The following is a 17,320-nucleotide window of genomic DNA, read 5'->3' on the forward strand; positions in this document are numbered from 1 at the left end:
CCCGGAGTTCTGAGGGATCCCAAGTGAGCGCCCCAGCCCGATGCTGAACTATTTGTGACGAGAGACACTGATGATTGGGGTCTTGAAAATGGGACTTCTGCACATGCTGCCAGCAGGTCTACCCACCAATGGAGGGAGGCAATCACGAATGAAGGAACTGCGATGACTGTATCTAAATGGTGTCAGCTCAGTGAATATACAGATGACAGCCATGCCTGGAGAGATCTGAGCCAAAGTCTCGCGTGCTGCATCACATAGGTGCATGATGCCATGTGGCCCAGGAGCTTCAAGCAGATTCTGGCTGTGGTGATGGGGAGATTTCTAAGACTCTCTGTAAGCATCCCTATTGCTTACCATCGTGCTTCCAGGAGGAAGGTTCTGGCTTGGACCGACTCAAGAACCGCCCCAATAAACTCTATGCTTTGAACTGGGAGAGAGTAGACTTCTGCACATTTATTAGCAGACCTAAGTCCTGGAATGTTGACTGTATTAACTTTACATTGGGCTCCACTTGGATCTTGGTATGAACCTGTGACCAGCCAGTCATCGTGGAAAGGGTAGACCTGGACACCTTGTCTCCTCAGGAAAGCTGCAACAACTGCCATGCACTTCGTGAACACCCAAGGTACGTCTGACAGGCCGAATGGGAGGACCGCAACTGGTAGTGCACGTGATTCTCAATGAACTTGAAGAAACTTCTGTGTCTCTGAAAGACTGAGATATGAAAGTAAGTGTCCTTCAAATCAAGGGTAGTGTACCAGTCCCCTGGGTCCAGGGAGGGGATGATGCAAGCCAAAGAGACCCTGTGGAACTTTAGCTTCTTCATGAATATGTTGAGTTTTCACAGGTCCAGAATTGGTCCGAGACTGCCCCTGACATTTAGAATTAGGAAATAAGGGGTCAGGGATTCTACTTCCGTTAACTCTGGTGGAACCTCTTCCACGGCTCCCACCCTTAGGAGCAACTGCACCTCCTTGGGCTAGAAGTTGCTTGTGAGAAGGTTCCCTGAAGAGGGACGGGGGGCGGGAGGGAGCACACAACTGAACTGAAGAGTGTACTCCACTGCTAACGTGCGTAGCACCCAGCACTCTGCCCATATGCTCAGGGTTTAGTTGATGGCCATATTTGGGGTTGGGAAGGAATTTTCCTCCAGGGCAGATTGGAAGAGGCCCTGCAGGTTTTTCGCCTTCCTCTGTGGCATGGGTCACTTGTTGGAGGATTCTCTGCTCCTTGAAGTCTTTAAACCACGATTTGAGGACTTCAATAGCTCAGACATAGGCGAGAGGTTTTTTGCAGGAATGGGTGGATGAGATTCTGTGGCCTGCATTGTGCAGGAGGTCAGACTAGATGATCATAATGGTCTCTTCTGACCTTAATATCTATGAATCTATGAATCTGAGGCAATACAGGCCCATGCCTGACAAAAATGGGATAAACAGTCCACAAAAACTGGGGAAGTTGGATTCAAGTTCTGTCCTGATAGGTCTTCCCCGTGCATCCCATCAAAAGGTCTGCTTAGACCCCCCAGACTGTCTGCAGGAGGCAGGCGCAGGACAGGATTGCGGCAGAGGTCTACTCCTAAAGCCCCTGCTTTTCCTCCTATTGTGATCTTGCCAGGCAGGTGGCGGGAAGAATCAACTGGCCAGCTGAGGCTTATAATGTTTCCTTGAGGGTGCCAGTGTATAAAGCCTTCGGGACGTCAGGGTGGACCTTGAGGCCTTTAGGCTGTGCACCTTGGAATCTGTCTGCTCAGAAAAGTGATGTACCCTCAAAAGGAAGGTCCTGCAATGTCTGTTGAGCCCCATAAGGTGGGCCGAAGGATTGAAGCCAAGAGCTTCTATGCATTGCCACTGCTGAGGCCATGGATCGGGCTGCAGAGTCCGCTGCATCCACAGCTGCCTGCAGGGTCACCTTTGCCATAGATTTGCCTTCCTCCACAACAGCTGCAAATTTTCACCTGACAGTAACTACTTAAATTTCAGCATTGAGTCCCAGAAGTTAAAATCATACCTGCTCAGGAGCGCTTGCTTATTTGTGGTCCTGAGCTGGAGGCTACCTGTTGAATAGACCTTTCTGCTGAAGAGATCTAATTTTTTTGGTGTCCTTGGCCTTGGGGGTTGACCCCTGCTGACTGTCATTTCCGCTCACTGGCTGCTGAAACAACCAAAGAGCCCAGTGGTGGGTGTGTATAAAGAAATTCATACCCATTATCCGGGACAAAGTATTTCTTTTAAGTTTTCTTTGCTGCCGACTGAGGGTGATGAGGGGATGCTGTGGTCCGCCACAATGCCTTGATGGGTCCCTAATAGCATCGTTCAGGGGCAATGCCACTCATGAAGGGCCTATTGTACTAGAATATCTACCAGGGCATGGGAGGATTCCCTGATCTCCTCTACTTGGATCCTCAGGTTTTGAGCCACTCTTTTGAGGAGCTCCTGATGAGTCTTGTAGTCTACCTGGGAGGGCACTATGTCTTCTCCCACGAGAGCCTCATTTGGAAAGGAGGACGACGTCTGTACAGATAGAGGACACTGTTCTTCACCCTCGGCACCAGATGTGTCTTGCAGTGCTGGGTCTTGATATTCAGCACCTGGATTTTGCTCAAAGTAGAAAAGTACAGGCACTCTTGACTGACGCCACGGTGTATGACCTTCTGGAATGTGACCCTTGCATCAGAGAGAAAGCCAAGGGGGTTCCAGAAAGGACACTGTCCGACCATCTGCCACTGTCCCCGTGGCAAGCTGTGGGTAGGAATCCTTGACTCGGGTCTATGGCCGGACAATGCCGGCTGTAGTGACAGCCAGCTCCTGAGAGAAACATATGACTCCGCCTCCGAGTCTGTCTCTGAAGATTCCTTTACCAGAGACCAAGGTGGAATGGTGCCAACCAGTGCCGGGAAGGAGGTGACTGGTGCTGGACCATCATGGCCAGATTCCCTTTTGAAAGCACCTGAGACCTCTGTTCTGCAGAGGTCCTCCCCGCTAGTGCCACCATTGACCGTTCCCATATGGCTGGGGATGGCAGTAGCAATAGAGAGAGTAAATCTCTTGCTGCCGCAAATGACTCTGGCGTTGACAATACTGCCAGGGCAGTGGAACTCTGGTGGCTCTCTTGCAGTGGAGAGTCCATCAGTGCAAGACTCAATGGTACCCATTCCAGGGCCGGAGTCAATGGCACCACAAGGATTGCTGGAGCCGCAGAGTGGCCTGATGTGGGTCACACCGTACTAGTATGTCTCTGCCCCACCAACCTCAGGGTTGGGGAACGACCTCTATCAGTCTTTTTCTGCTTCTTTCCTGGCACCGGTGATGGAGAGCAGTGCTGAGGTTCCCCTGACAAACCACTTTTCTTCAGCACTCGGGATGATGGATGGTGCCATGTCTCCCACGAAGCAGAAGGAGTGTCTTTCTTCAGTGCAAGTGATGAGTCTCCTGAAGAGTAGAGGGGGTGCTCTTACTGAGGCTGAAGTACTTGGTGCTGAGTCTGAGTGACCCAGCTCCAAGAGAGGTCGTAGTGCTGCTTTCAGGAGGATAAATCTGAGCCTGATGTCTCTATCTTTTTTGGTGTGGGGCCTGAAGTCTTTGCAGATCTTACAGCACTCCCATACATGAGCTTTCCCCAGGCACTTAAGGCAGATGGAATGGGGGTCATTCACAAGTATAGGCTTGTGGCAACAAGCACAAGGCTTAAACCTCAGAGACCGAGGCATGCCCTGGTGCTGGGAAGGGATTAACTCCACTGAGACGGGTTCTGTTAACCTAATCATTTATCTAAAAACTGAAATTTAACTACTAAGAATAAAGATAACAATTTACAATGAGGTTAGAAAGTCCACTGAAGGAGTACTTCCAGAGTGCAAGGACAAGCCAATTTCAGCAACCATCGCGGGCGGTAAGAAGGAAATGAGGGGACTTCTGGTTGGCGGGACCCTTTATAAAAGCGCTATGAGCATGTGACTCCAGGGGGCACCAGAGCCAACCCGATGGATACCACTGAGGAACAACTTTCCGGAGGCGGCGCTTGGGGAAACCACATACCTACATTGGCATGGACCTGAGCGAACACTCGAAGAAGAAACATAAATTTAATTGAACGCACAGTGCTGCCGAACACTGTAGAAGGTTATTTTTAATCCAATACTCCTTAATAGTGATTTTAATGGCAATGCTTTATAGTTTGGGATTATAAAAGATAACCAAAATATAAAACCCATTCATATAATACAGTATGGGTTAAGTCATGCTACCACTTCCGTTTTTATCTATAAATTCAGTAAGCCTCCTCTTCAGCATCTTTAAATCTGGCCCAATATTTCTGAATAAATCAACTTTGTCTTTTGCCAAAATTCAATTAAGTATAAAGCTATTACAGCAATAAAATGACAGCTGCATCAATAATTATGCATTTAAACAAACACTCAATTCTCTTTTATCACTGTGTCTTATAACAATAACTACAGCATTTCATTATTAGGAAGATTAGAATTATTTGTTTCAGTTTTTTCATGTTGTTTCTGTAATATATTTAATATTACAATCAGTATAATTTGTCTATAAAAAGGGGCTAGTAAACAATATGTTTAACAGGTTTATTAAGTTTGGCGGGTACAAAATAAGAAAAATATTTACAAAATAATTCTGTCAAAAGGAAATATTTACCTTTATTAAAAGTTAAATTTCCACTAGGATTATATTAGAAATATAAGTGTAAAATATGATCATGTATTCCTTACCCTTTGCTCCAGAGCTGTCTGTGTCTGCTGTCTTAATAGAGCTTTAAATGGTCCCCCTTCTTTTCCAGCACTCCCACTGCCCATTCCTAAAGAATATCAGCACATAAATAACATCCAGAGAAAGAAGTTACAGACTGTATTTATTAGTCACACATTTTTTTAAAAACTATATTTCAAAGTATAGTTAGAAGTTTCTGAAAGTTTATTTTTTTACCAGTCAGGTACATTGAAGACTAAGGATCTTACCACATTTATACTGTATTTCCCTTTAGTGCCAATGTAAAGGGGCATTAGGGTGAACATAAATTGCACTTTAAGTCCCTTTATACAGTCAGAGTGGTGTACAGGTCCTTAGTGTAAATGAGAATAAGGCCCTAGAGTATTGAACTTGCAGCTTTTAGTTCTACAGTATGGCTTGATCTTTTCCCCATGGATGTAAGGGTATTTTTGCTATCAATTTCAATAGGCACAGTATCAGATCCGTAATCCTTATTTTCACAAGCACTCCGGTTACAGTCAAAGTTTCAATTTACATCAGTGAGTACTGCAGGATCAGTCCTAATTCAAAAGTGCTAAACTAGAAGTAATCCTACTAGTGCAATTTTCCAAGATGTCTGCTATAAAGCCAATTATGGACTCTGTGTCCAGGAATTATTTACAGTAGCAGTTAAAAAAGATTCCATGTCCTAAGGTTCATACAGTTTCAGAGTATCTCAATCATTTTTCCTCATGAGTTGGGGCTCAAAGCTCCAGTTTCCACATGTACACCACTCCTACTGAAGTCACTATAAGATCTAGCCCAAAGAGAAAACTGTAAGGGCAAGCATATAACAAATGTGCATCTTTTAATTTAACTTTTAACTCTGAAAAAAATACTGTAACTTAGAATTGAAGGACAGTCTAATTTAACATTTATGTAGAGTACATTCACTCATCTGAATCATTCAGATCAGCCATGGACTACTGCTGAGCATTCTAAACTGCCAAATTTATCTGTGATTTGCTTGCTAAAAGACATTTGTTGCTTCACAGTTACTAAATCCAGGAAGAAAACATATTCCAAGGCTGTGTTTTTCCTAAAATGATCACAATTTTGGTGAATCAGATTTACCTAGTGGCATTTCATACCTAAGAACATACTTCACTGATATTTCTTATAGTCAGATCTGCCTACAAGCCTCAGAGCTAAATCGATAGTTATTTGGTTTCAGTGTAACAGCAGTTATACCCTTCAATACTCTCAAAGATATTAGTGAAAACACTAAGAAAAATGAAGGATGAAACTAAAAAAAAGCATCAAGAACAAGATGAATGAAGTTATGATTAAAGGGAATATTTTTAAAGTTACCTTAACTGCTATTTTAAAACAGACAATACATTGCTACTTTCCCTGTCTCTTTTCTTCTGCTAAAAAATCCAGTAACAATAAAGAAGGAAAGATATTTTTCCATGTAAATGTGTGAGGGCTTTTTGTTTTAAACAAATTCAGGGACTGTTGCTGTTGGCACTTCGTGTACTCACTCATTTCAAAATTGACAAATGCTATCATAATGTCTAAAATGTTATTTATATACAGGAAATGAAATATTTTTAGCTGTTCTTGGATAAGGAAACAAAGATTAGCATCTGTATAGTCCCATTAACAAAATTAAGTTATTTTATGTTATTTTGCAGTAGACCTAAATAGCCTTTTCAAGGGACTATACAATACTAAAAACAGACTGACATGAAATGAAGAATATTTACTGAGATGAAACACATTCTTAAAAAAAAACAACACACAAAATAATCAAAACACTATCTGTAGAAAATAAACTGTGATTTCTAGTATTTAATTTAACAGGACAATCTAGTGATCTCTGTCAACGAAACATAAAAAGGAGAAAGTACAAATACAAAGTTTATGTACAGTCAGAATGAAACAAAACAATTTAAACAGTACAATAAACTAATATGGTTGCTAGCCACATGATGGTCAGATTTCAACAGAAGAATATGAATGAGTTGGTAAGGAAGATGGAGTGCTTGTTCCATCTAAAATACAGGAACATTATTATAATGAAGAGAATGAAAAGAATATCAGTATTCAGTAGTTGTCTAATGGTAGCAAGTCCAATTACCAATATTTAGTGGAGACTTTTTTGGAAAAGGAAAGAATATAAAAGTATATATAAAATATTATATATATATATCTTCAATATAAAAGTAGGCTATTTGTTTTAAATATTGATAAATTTAAGGAAGAGGCTCTACAAATTATTGCAAGCCTCCAGGGGGAAAAAATTATCCTGTAATAGTCATGTAGCCAGCAGTTTTCAGAGACTATTTTAGCAAAAAGTTATAGAAGGCTAGGCATTAAATGCCCCCTAACTGATTAACAACAACATTCCATTTATTTCTTAAAAGGCAATTTAAAAAAGATGATTATAGATTGATCCTACCAGAAGCAGCCAGAAGCAGCTCTTCAGTGAAAGAAACACTTTTCCTCAGAACAAATGGGCTGACATGGCTAGAGTGAAGAGGGTTAAGGCTAGACCCCGGGAGGAGGAGACAGGACTTGTTAAGATGTGGGGAACCACAAGACAGAGTAGGGGAGCTAGGAAACAGGAAAATCCTAGGCCCCTGTGGGGAAGGTGCTGTGGAGGAAAGTAGTAGAGAGAAAAGATGTAGATTCAGAAGATGACTAAAGAAATAGGAGGAGGAAAGCAAAATGAAGCAAAAACAAAACAGACTTTTTTTCAAATGAACAGATATATACTGCTAACATATGAAAAAGCTATTACCAGCATACAAAGAAATGAAATGACAATATAGCAACAGCGTGGAGTAGAAGCACGTTATCAAAAATCTGAGTATTAACTTTGTTTTAAAATGTATTTAGTTTTATTAAAGAGCCAAAGTAATTGAATATTTATTTCAAATTTCAATTAAATTTTACACAAAGATTTAAAGTGAATACTTCTTAATAAAATCTATTCAAAACAGCCTTCCAACATGCCTAAGGAAAACTGATATTGTAACAAGTTCTCTTCTCCAAAAGTGAATTTAAGTTGACCATTATCCAGAAACCTAAACATTTAATTTTTAAAGTCTTAAATCTTATAATGGTGTGTGTGTGTATATACATATTTATTTCCCACATAAAAGAGGAGTGCCCATCTTCTCAATTTCCTCCACATGTATATTAATTCTTCTTTCTCTCCTACCCCAAACTTATTAAAATATATAATACATGTTACATATGTAATATGCAACTACTTTAGCCAGATACTTCTCTTAGTTTACAATTACATAAAAAGTAGCACTACTCACAGCAGGAAGTCTCCAATTCCAAATCAGAATTAACTTTCTCAGTGCATTTTGAAACTCCTCCTCTCACCTTTTACTACAGAGAATTTGATACAGCCCATTCTACTCTGTATCATCACATTCTACTTTATAAAAGAAATGGTGGTAATAATCTTTCTTCCAACAGTTCCAACCCAGAAGACTAACAAGCAAATCCAAGTTTCTCTCTCTCTTTATATCATGGTATAAATACCTAAAATTGTGGTATATATGTTTCTTATGAAAGTTAAACAAAGTCTTAATTTGAAGTCAACATATTGACATTGCTTCCTCAGTCATACTCTATTCCTCTTCCTTCCTCAGACAGCTTAAAAAAAAAAATCCCAATTTTCCCTTCTTCAGATGGCTTGAGTAGTTTACACCTTGAATTTCAGATCTTTTTATATTTGCCAAACCATGAATCAGATCGTCATATACTAGAATAAAGAGCTTTGACACTATGATACCCTCTACTAAGCAAAACACCCAAAAAAAATCGAGACAAGTCCAAACATAACTTTACTAAAATAATCTGTAAGAACAGTTTTCATTAAATAAAACTAGAGCCATATCATCACAGCCATACTACACTTACTTCACTAAAGAGGGATCAAACTTATTTTATAAGGCAGTAAAAGAAAAACTAAACCAAGTTAGTCTAAGTCTCAATTTGTTTTAAAAAAAAAAATAGTATCCTTTATAGGGACAAAGCTTTAATCAGAGGTGGTTGAGCCAAGAATCCTGTAACAGTTTGTGTCCTAAGTATGGGTTGTATTGAGTTGTTAATTTAGATTATAGAACCTTGAGAAAATGCTAGTGCCATCCGTGAAAACAGTGCTATCTTTTTTATTTTAAAATACCACAAACATGTTTGGTAAAGTCTGTTTAGAACTGCCACCTGCACGAAGAAAATATTTAACATAATTTATATCATTCAATAGTATTCCCTCTCTGTTGAAGACAAATTCTTATCAAAATTAAGGATATTTAAAGATCTAACTATAAAGTGACTATTATGCTTTCCTCCCAGAACAACTACAGTTGAAGAGTCACAAGTCAAGGTGAAACGTGACTCTTAAACATATTATATATTATGTTGTTAAGTGATTACTTTTTCAAAATTCTATGTGTGCGTATAATTTTTAGACATAACAAGCAAGCCTTCTCATTGAGACACATTTTGGCAACAGAGAGTTGAACATATTGCCAAAAGATAGCAGCTACATGATACTGCAAATAAAAGAATGACTGGGGTCACCAAATTAAATTAATAAGCAGCAGGTTTAAAACAAACAAAAAAGTATTTTTTCACGCAACGCACAGTCAGTCTGTGGAACTCTTTGCCAGAGGATGTTATGAAGGCCAACAGTTCTTCAAAAAAGAACTAGATAAGTTCATGAAGAATAGGTCCATCAATGGTTATTAGCCAGGATGGGCAGGGATGGTGTCCCTAGCCTCTGTTTGCCAGAAGCTGGGAATGGGCGACATGGGATGCATCACTTGACGATTACCTATTCTGTTCATTCCCTCTGGGGCACCTGGCATTGGCCACTATTGGAAGACAGGATACTGGGCTAGATGGACCTTTGGTCTGACCCAGTATGGCCATTCTTACGACTGTTATTAGCTTAAATTTAAAAACAAAAAACTGAAGCTGATGAAGATGGCAGAGCTTCCTTAACGTACTAGAAAATTCCTCACCACAAAGGCCCCTCTCTCGCAATCTGATCCACACAGATGCACTCTTACGTCCACATAGAGCCCACTGTTTTCAATGGGGCTCTGTGTAGGTGCAAACAGTCCATCCATCCAGATCATGTTGCAGGATCAGAATCTAATGTAGCTACTGCAGAAATGTCTCAATTTCACTGCAGACTACTATCACCCTCCTGTGTCTTTGGCATGTCTACTAAGGCCATGTCTACACTACCCGCCGGATCGGTGGGTCATGATCGATCTATCGGGGATCAATTTATCGTGTCTAGTGTAGACGCGATAAATCGATCCCCAATCGCTCTGCTATCGACTCCGGAACTCCACCAGAGCGAGAGGCGGGAGCGGAGTCGACGGGGGAGCGGCGGCCGTTGATCCCGCGCTGCGAGGATGCGAAGTGATTCTAAGTCGATCTAAGATACGTCGACTTCAGCTACGCCATTCTCATAGCTGAAGTTGCGTATCTTAGATCGATCCCCCTCGCAGTGTAGACCAGCCCTAAGATGGCCACCTATCCTGGAACTTAATCAGATAACACGTATGTTTTCCAATAATCATCAGGAATTTAATAATACAAATGTATGAATTTGTGGGGTGGTGTCTCTTAAAAATAAATATTGGCCTGTTTGTTTTTTAAAAACACTTGCTCTCAGTTTCTTTAAAAACATAAATGCTCAGCATAGGTTGTCCATAAGACATAATCACTATTTTTACACAAAAGATAAAGAAAAGGCCAAAAAGGTAACCCCCTCAGCCCCCCCAAAAAAAGAAGAGGGAGAATTACAATTTGATAATTTATTTTAGGCTTTTGGATTGAGTTTGCAAAATTTACTCTTGAGAATCTACAACCTATTTCCATGTGTAAATTTTGAATCTGAAGTACTCCTGAGACACCGGTCAAGTACAATAACTGAGTCAAAAAATGTAACATACCTTAAAACTGTCATGATTAGGGAGATGGGAACGTTCTCAGATTCAAATACTACTTTTAAACATATTTAGAACCAACATTTAAAACAGCAGCCACGCTTTTATACATGGGCCGATAGTATTTTTGTTCTGTTATAGCAGAGCAAAACAATTAAAGGAGAAGAGTTCAAAACTCCCAGGACTGTACTGAAATAACGACTGATACAGAGAAGGAAGTAAACAAGGCAGAGCCACGTTTCTTGTGCTCCATAAGAAATTGAGGGGGTGGAGGGAGGAATCAGCATTCAATTAAATTGTGAAAAGCCAGTTGAGAAAAATATTTAAGCTTTTAAAAATGTGTTCAATAGCCTTTAAAACTATTTTTAAAAAATTACACGACAGCATATACTTGATTTACCACAGCCACTTCCATAACCCTGAAGAAGTTCAGTAGACACCAGCAATTACATTTCTAGAATCAATTTGCAAACAGACAAGTGGAATCTACACAAAAATATGGATGCATTTTCAGCAGAGAAGACTAGGCTTAGAAAAATCACATATTAGTAAGACTTGATCACTCATTTCCCCCATCATATTATGGTGAAAATGTACCCCCATAATTTATCATCTGAAGTGGAGGAAATTAAAAGAAAAAGACAATTCCTTAGGACTCTCTTTATAACATTTTGAGATGCTTCTAAATGGCTGTACTAGAAAAGCTACTCTTAAACTGCCTATATGGTATGGTTATAACGCTTTGGAAAACAAAGTACAGTAAATCAGCGCACTACAAAATGCTTTCATTCTTTAATTGCATTATTTGAAATATCCAATTTCCACATCATTTTGATAACTTACATGCCAAAAAGGAAAGAGGGTTTGAATGAAAAGATAAAACAAATACAAATTAACAAAAAAAATAAGAGTGGGTGGAAGCGCCTTACCAGTTTTGGGTGTCAAACTCAAATCTGTGTCAGAAGAAGAGGACTGTCGACTGTAGGACTTGGAAGGTGAAAAGGAATAGGTTTGGTTTTTCAGAGGGGTGGAGGGTCCTGATGAATGAGTATTGGGATTGGGATCTTCATTGAAAGGAATCCTGCCAGAAGAAGGTGGAAACATATTCAGTAATCCTGTGCCAAAGGACCTGGCTGACAGCAGCATGATCCGAACACCAGGATGGGGTTGGGGAAGGGCCAGCAGTTATTCCTTAAGTGTGTTGCTGGGGATGAGGCCAAAGGCAAAGAAATGATGTTTACTCACTCAGCATTCTACAGATAGATGCTGATTATCGGCACTGGAACAGTTAAGCCAAATAAAAGGCATGAAATGTCAGACCAAGAAAAAAAAAAGTATATATGCAAAAGAAAACAAAACTCAAAATACATGGCTTTAAACAAAATTGTTCAACTACACAATGCTTGCTGAGTTAGATTATTAAAAAAAATGATCTCAAACTATATTTGTGTGTGTGTATATACACACACACACACGTATATTTATGTATACACACACATATTTTAAGAAAAAAATGTTTCCTTATCCTATAGCATCAGCAGTGTGCCCACAGCTAAAAACAAAGCAAAGAGAAAAACCTTAAGGAATACAACTGTATTGACAAACATGTCAGTTATGTGCAGATTGCCTTACCTGTTCTCCAGTACTGTCTTTTCCACAAAGCGACACAAACCCTTCCTAACGCTTTAAAAATTGAGGTAACATTTGAATTACACTTGAAAGCAATTTGAAGCCCAATCATGGTTTCCTATTATGACTAGTAAGAAAGACTTGTAAACTGTACCTGGTGGATGTTACTAAACTCAGATGTAGGATTTTTGGGGGGTTGTTTGTTTTTTTTTAAAGGTAATCTCAAGTTGTTAAAGGAAATGAAAAGTATAGCTCTGTGGAAGAGACTTTGAGGGAACACACACTCTTCCAAGTAACTATTGAGTTTGTTTCAGCAGCTGAACACAGCAGTAATTCTCCACTGACAGCAGAAGGACTCCCAGTGAGAAAAAGAGGGAGAAAAGATGGGTGGTACCTGCCTACACTGCCTGCCTGCCTGCACTTTGCGACCACTGTGCCTGTGGCCTGCCTCTCCCCAGCTCCTGAGTCTGAGTAGTCTCGTACCAGTGTAGATGAGAGTGGGAACAGACAGAGAGAAGTTCTGGGTAAGTCGTGAGCCAGAAGCAGTGTGAATTGGGCTGTTGTGAGTCGAGCGGCATCCATGGCTTGGCGGATGAACCAGCGGAGACCTGAGAGAATTTGCAGGCAAAGTGGAAGAAAAGAAAACAATACATACAACAGATTGCAAAGTTATGTTAAAAATGATTTCAGGGAGTGCTAGTTAGCGGAGATCTCTTATTCTTTAAGCAGACTCTAAGAGTTATAATTCCTAGCATGCAAGAGTCAAGACAAAATCAAAAAGAGCAGGGGAACAGCGAAGTATTAACTTGTTAATATATTATTGAATCTTTGGCATTAAAGGCTAAGGTTAATAAAGATAATAACAAGACGTGAGTAGAACCTGCTGGTGTTGAAACCCACTCACACTTCTGGGCAGGACCACATAGATTGATTAAAACAACCTTCTCAAAATCCAGCATACAAGTTGCTAAACAACCTTGCATATACACGGGTTAAGATAATGTTTTTTGTCGTTTGTTCAAGATTGAATGCTACAAATATATGGGTGATGTTTAAATTGCTAGCTACTGCAGCCAGTGTGTAGTTTTTTAATTGCTTGTGGTTTTTATGTTGTTAATATGCCCAGAAGCTCTGTGGTAATGGTTGCATGTTTCACAAGTCAATACAAATTAAATTAATAATTCTAAATAAGACCAATAACTGGACTCCACTGCTGGGGAAGTTGTACAGTGGTATTGCTGCTGCCTTATACAAAGTGCTCTGATTGCATTATAATAATTATAAGACTACAATAATCTTAGTTATTGTATCATTAAAAGAAAATGACCTAATTCAAACAATATATATCTGGACATGTTACACAGAAGTATAGTTTTTGTACTCTATTTTTCGTCTAGTAATTGTGTAAAATATACACAAGATGCCATAACAAATAAATTGATGTAATCACAGTGGAAACTGAGGACTGTAAATGCTTCCACCCTCAGAATAATATGACACTGGAATTTTCCTAATTTTATTTCATTTGTTCCTATTAAAAATTTGAATTCAAACTGTGTTGTGTTGATTTAGCCAAAGTGAACAACTGGAATTAGGCCACACTCCTCATCATGAAACCTTTTTCAGTCAGTGTACAATATAGCCTAATTTGCTTTGCTTACAAAGAAAAACAAAAGACTAAAATGATTAAAAGACTTCAAGGATGTCCTTTTATCTCCTGAGCCACTCAACTATCTGAACTCAAATATACTTCTCTTTTCTTACATGAATGCACAGCAAAGACACTCAAAGTGCTAAAAATAGAAATCCCTTAAGAAATGCATAGTATTGTGAAAGATCCCCATGAACAAAAAATAGGTTATTTGCACGTGCAAACTATTTACCAGCTAGAGGTTGGCGGATCACAACACAGGAATGTGCAATGCTATGACTGCACAAATGCAAGAGTTATAGAATTAATAGAAAAACATCTCTCTTGCCAAGATTTACTGCTGCATCATCTAATGTCTATCTTCTCAAAATTGCACAACATAAACCAAGTTACAGACAAGAAAAAACAGTAAAGGAGAAGTAAATGCTGGGAAAACACACTGGATATGTAAAACTGAATGAATATGAAAAGAAATGAAATTCACTCCATTACAATCTATTAACTCATACTTACTCCTTCATTTCTTTAGATGGGGAATTACATGCAGGTAAGAATGCTGTGTTACTTATTTTATCCAAGGTACAGACTGTTCCTATGGCTCGTACTACTAGTCCAGATTCTCCCTCCAAATCAAAACACTGCAAGTAACCAACAACTGCATTCCCTCTCATTTCAAGTACCTTCAAGCCAATCTTCCTTTGAAGTTCACCTACAAAAAATAAACACAAGTTAACTGACATCTCACTTAGATATAGGGCAAATATGTTAAAGAGGATGTTTCTTATTCTCTTCTGTGGATCTGACCTTCTTCATTTTTGTAATAATTTCAGGATAGGTAAACTGGCTAATAGAGAACATCCCACATGATTATACCTAAACATAGCCACAACGTTCTCCTGCAAATTGAAGACTCTTAGTTCTGTGATCTTATTAGTAGTACATCTGGACCATTTACATTTAGAGCCTTCTAGAAAATGGGCAAGAGTAGAAATTGAAAACAAAGACTGTAAAATTATTTGACATTTCTTTTTTATTTTTTTCCCCCCAGTCATCTCTAGCTGCACTACTACTACCAAAAAGAAAAAAAGAAGAGGCCTGAGGAGGGTTTTTTTTGTTTGGCTGGTTTTTTAAGTGTTCATTAGGACCTTCATTTCTCTTTTGTGGGAAGGGATATGAGCAAGGCATCACAAGAGTTGGGTGTACTGGAGTTACTAGCTGCTCTGTAATACTGCAAATAATCCAGATATAGGTATGAAATGCATTGAGGCCTCAAACTTCCTTGAAATTCAGACAAATAAATGCATGGATAGACATCTTTAATTTCCTTTTTTCTTTTGCAAACTTCAAAAACATATAAAAGCATATATCAACCTAATGTCATGGTTTTTATTCCTTTTCAATTTCTACCTTAATGTACTTATATCATATACATGGACGCCACATTATGCAAAACATATTCTGACTATTTTTCTACTGTTCCTTTGGTATTAAAATGAAAAATCTTTACTGTACACAAGTCAAGAAACGGAGTTGAGTTTGCTGTAGGAACCTGAATTTGGCCATTTTGCAAGATTGCATTACAATAGCATTTCTCAGATGACCACACTATGCTGAAAACTGACATAATTAGCAAATAATATAGAACAATGGAAGAAAATTGTACATTTTTGCTTCCTTCACTAAGGTTGTAAATAAATTGAATTATGCAGTGTCAATATTTTTCCTGCACTTTTCTCTATAACTATAGGCGCACATGTTCTAATTTCTACTACCGCAGACATGGTATCTGATCAAATTGGTTGTAAGTGCATTTACCACTACGAAAAAAATGCAGGGAACATTTATCATCAATTGACTTTTTACATAAATAAAATTGCATCCCTAAGGTAATTTACATATTTATATTTATTAATAGTCTCAATCCAGTTCTTCATATGCAGGAATCAGCCTCACAAAACACACTACAATTGCTACCCTTTATTGCTACCTACATAGCAGAGATGCCAGGATCAAATGGGTATGGAGAGTGAATCTTCTGAAGTGATTTGTCCCACTAGAAAAAAGAAAAGGAGTTCTTGTGGCACCTTAGAGACTAACCAATTTATTAGAGCATAAGCTTTCGTGACTACAGCTCACTTCATCGGATGCATACAGTGGAAAATATAGTGGGGAGATATGTATGCATCCAATGAAGTGAGCTGTAGCTCACAAAAGCTTATGCTCTAATAAATTTGTTAGTCTCTAAGGTGCCACAAGTACTCCTTTTCTTTTTACGCATACAGACTAACACGGCTGCTACTCTGAAACTTGTCCCACTAGGGTCAGGGTTAAGTCATGAAGAAGAAGGCAATTCCTATACTGTAGTTGTTCTGTGGATATACTGACTACTTCAATCTCCAAGACTATCTGCCAAACAAAAAATGAAAGAAAAAATTTAAAGGAAAAAATGTAATCTAGGTATTAGTATTTAGTGGCTAGTATATATTGTTTTATTTAAATTTCTCTCTCAATATGGTTAAGAGTACAATAAAAGTCTGTTAAATTTGAGATTACATCAGAATTTTAAGTTCATCACACATTTAATGCTTCAGAAAATGTACAAAAAACGTGTCTTTTATAAAACAACAAGCTACCTGCTATACAGTTAATAACATCTGATACTGATGGCACTACGGAACATTATGCATTACAGAATGCTACTATTATGGGCTGTTTTACACCACAGCCATGGCAAAGACCACCACTAAGCAAACAGTTTCGTCCTATGCTTTCACACCTCATTAGCGACATTTGAAGTTTTGAGAAGGACTTTCACTTGGTTGGGCAATCCAAAATGACCTTTGAAATTCCAACAATGTTAATAGTTGTTTTATGACGTAAATGGTCATCCCAGAGGAAATGAACTGAAATCATCAAACCAGCTCTAATCAGAAACTGGTCATGAGCCATATCCTAACAGGTGAAAGACTGATTTATTCACATATTCACTCACAACGTAGTTTAAATTTTAAAAAAGCAAATAGGACACATATGCAATTACAATTTGACCAACACTGACTAGATCCCCACTAAGTGCCTTTTCTATTCTAATGCTGCACACACTGCCTCTTTATATGTATCAATCACATCTACAAAAAACACTGCGCAGACATATATTAGTCTTATCGCAATATTATTTTTCTGATAGCTCAAAATGTGCTGTGCCCCTCACAAAACAAGTGAAGACATCACCCCTGTCCTGAAGAGAGTAAAATCTAAATTTAACATGACATAATAAGTGGCAAACAGAAAAATGAGGAGGCAAGACAAGGGTGACAGTAATTTAAAACAGCTATTTACCT

The 17,320-nt window shown here is 38.8% G+C and overlaps 1 protein-coding gene across 23 annotated transcripts in view; it reads right to left on the bottom strand.

Annotated features, from left to right (window-relative positions):
• C2CD5 (C2 calcium dependent domain containing 5) overlaps positions 1 to 17,320 on the bottom strand; it is a 131,210-nt gene that overhangs the window by 93,926 nt on the left and 19,964 nt on the right. For 15 of the 23 annotated variants that reach the window (XM_075121782.1, XM_075121811.1, XM_075121741.1 and 12 more), the window contains 3 exons: positions 14,493 to 14,688; positions 11,629 to 11,780; positions 4,733 to 4,818 (listed from right to left, as the gene is read on the bottom strand). In XM_075121782.1, coding sequence (XP_074977883.1) covers positions 4,733 to 4,818; positions 11,629 to 11,780; positions 14,493 to 14,688 — 434 coding nt within the window. Of the gene's footprint in view, positions 1 to 4,732; positions 4,819 to 7,173; positions 7,369 to 11,628; positions 11,781 to 12,811; positions 12,937 to 14,492; positions 14,689 to 17,320 lie in introns of all 23 variants that reach the window. The other 8 variants (XM_048826665.2, XM_048826707.2, XM_048826682.2 and 5 more) reach the window with 2 other exon arrangements.

Source organism: Caretta caretta, chromosome 1, assembly GCF_965140235.1.
Source record: "Caretta caretta isolate rCarCar2 chromosome 1, rCarCar1.hap1, whole genome shotgun sequence".
Lineage (NCBI taxonomy): Eukaryota > Metazoa > Chordata > Testudines > Cheloniidae > Caretta > Caretta caretta.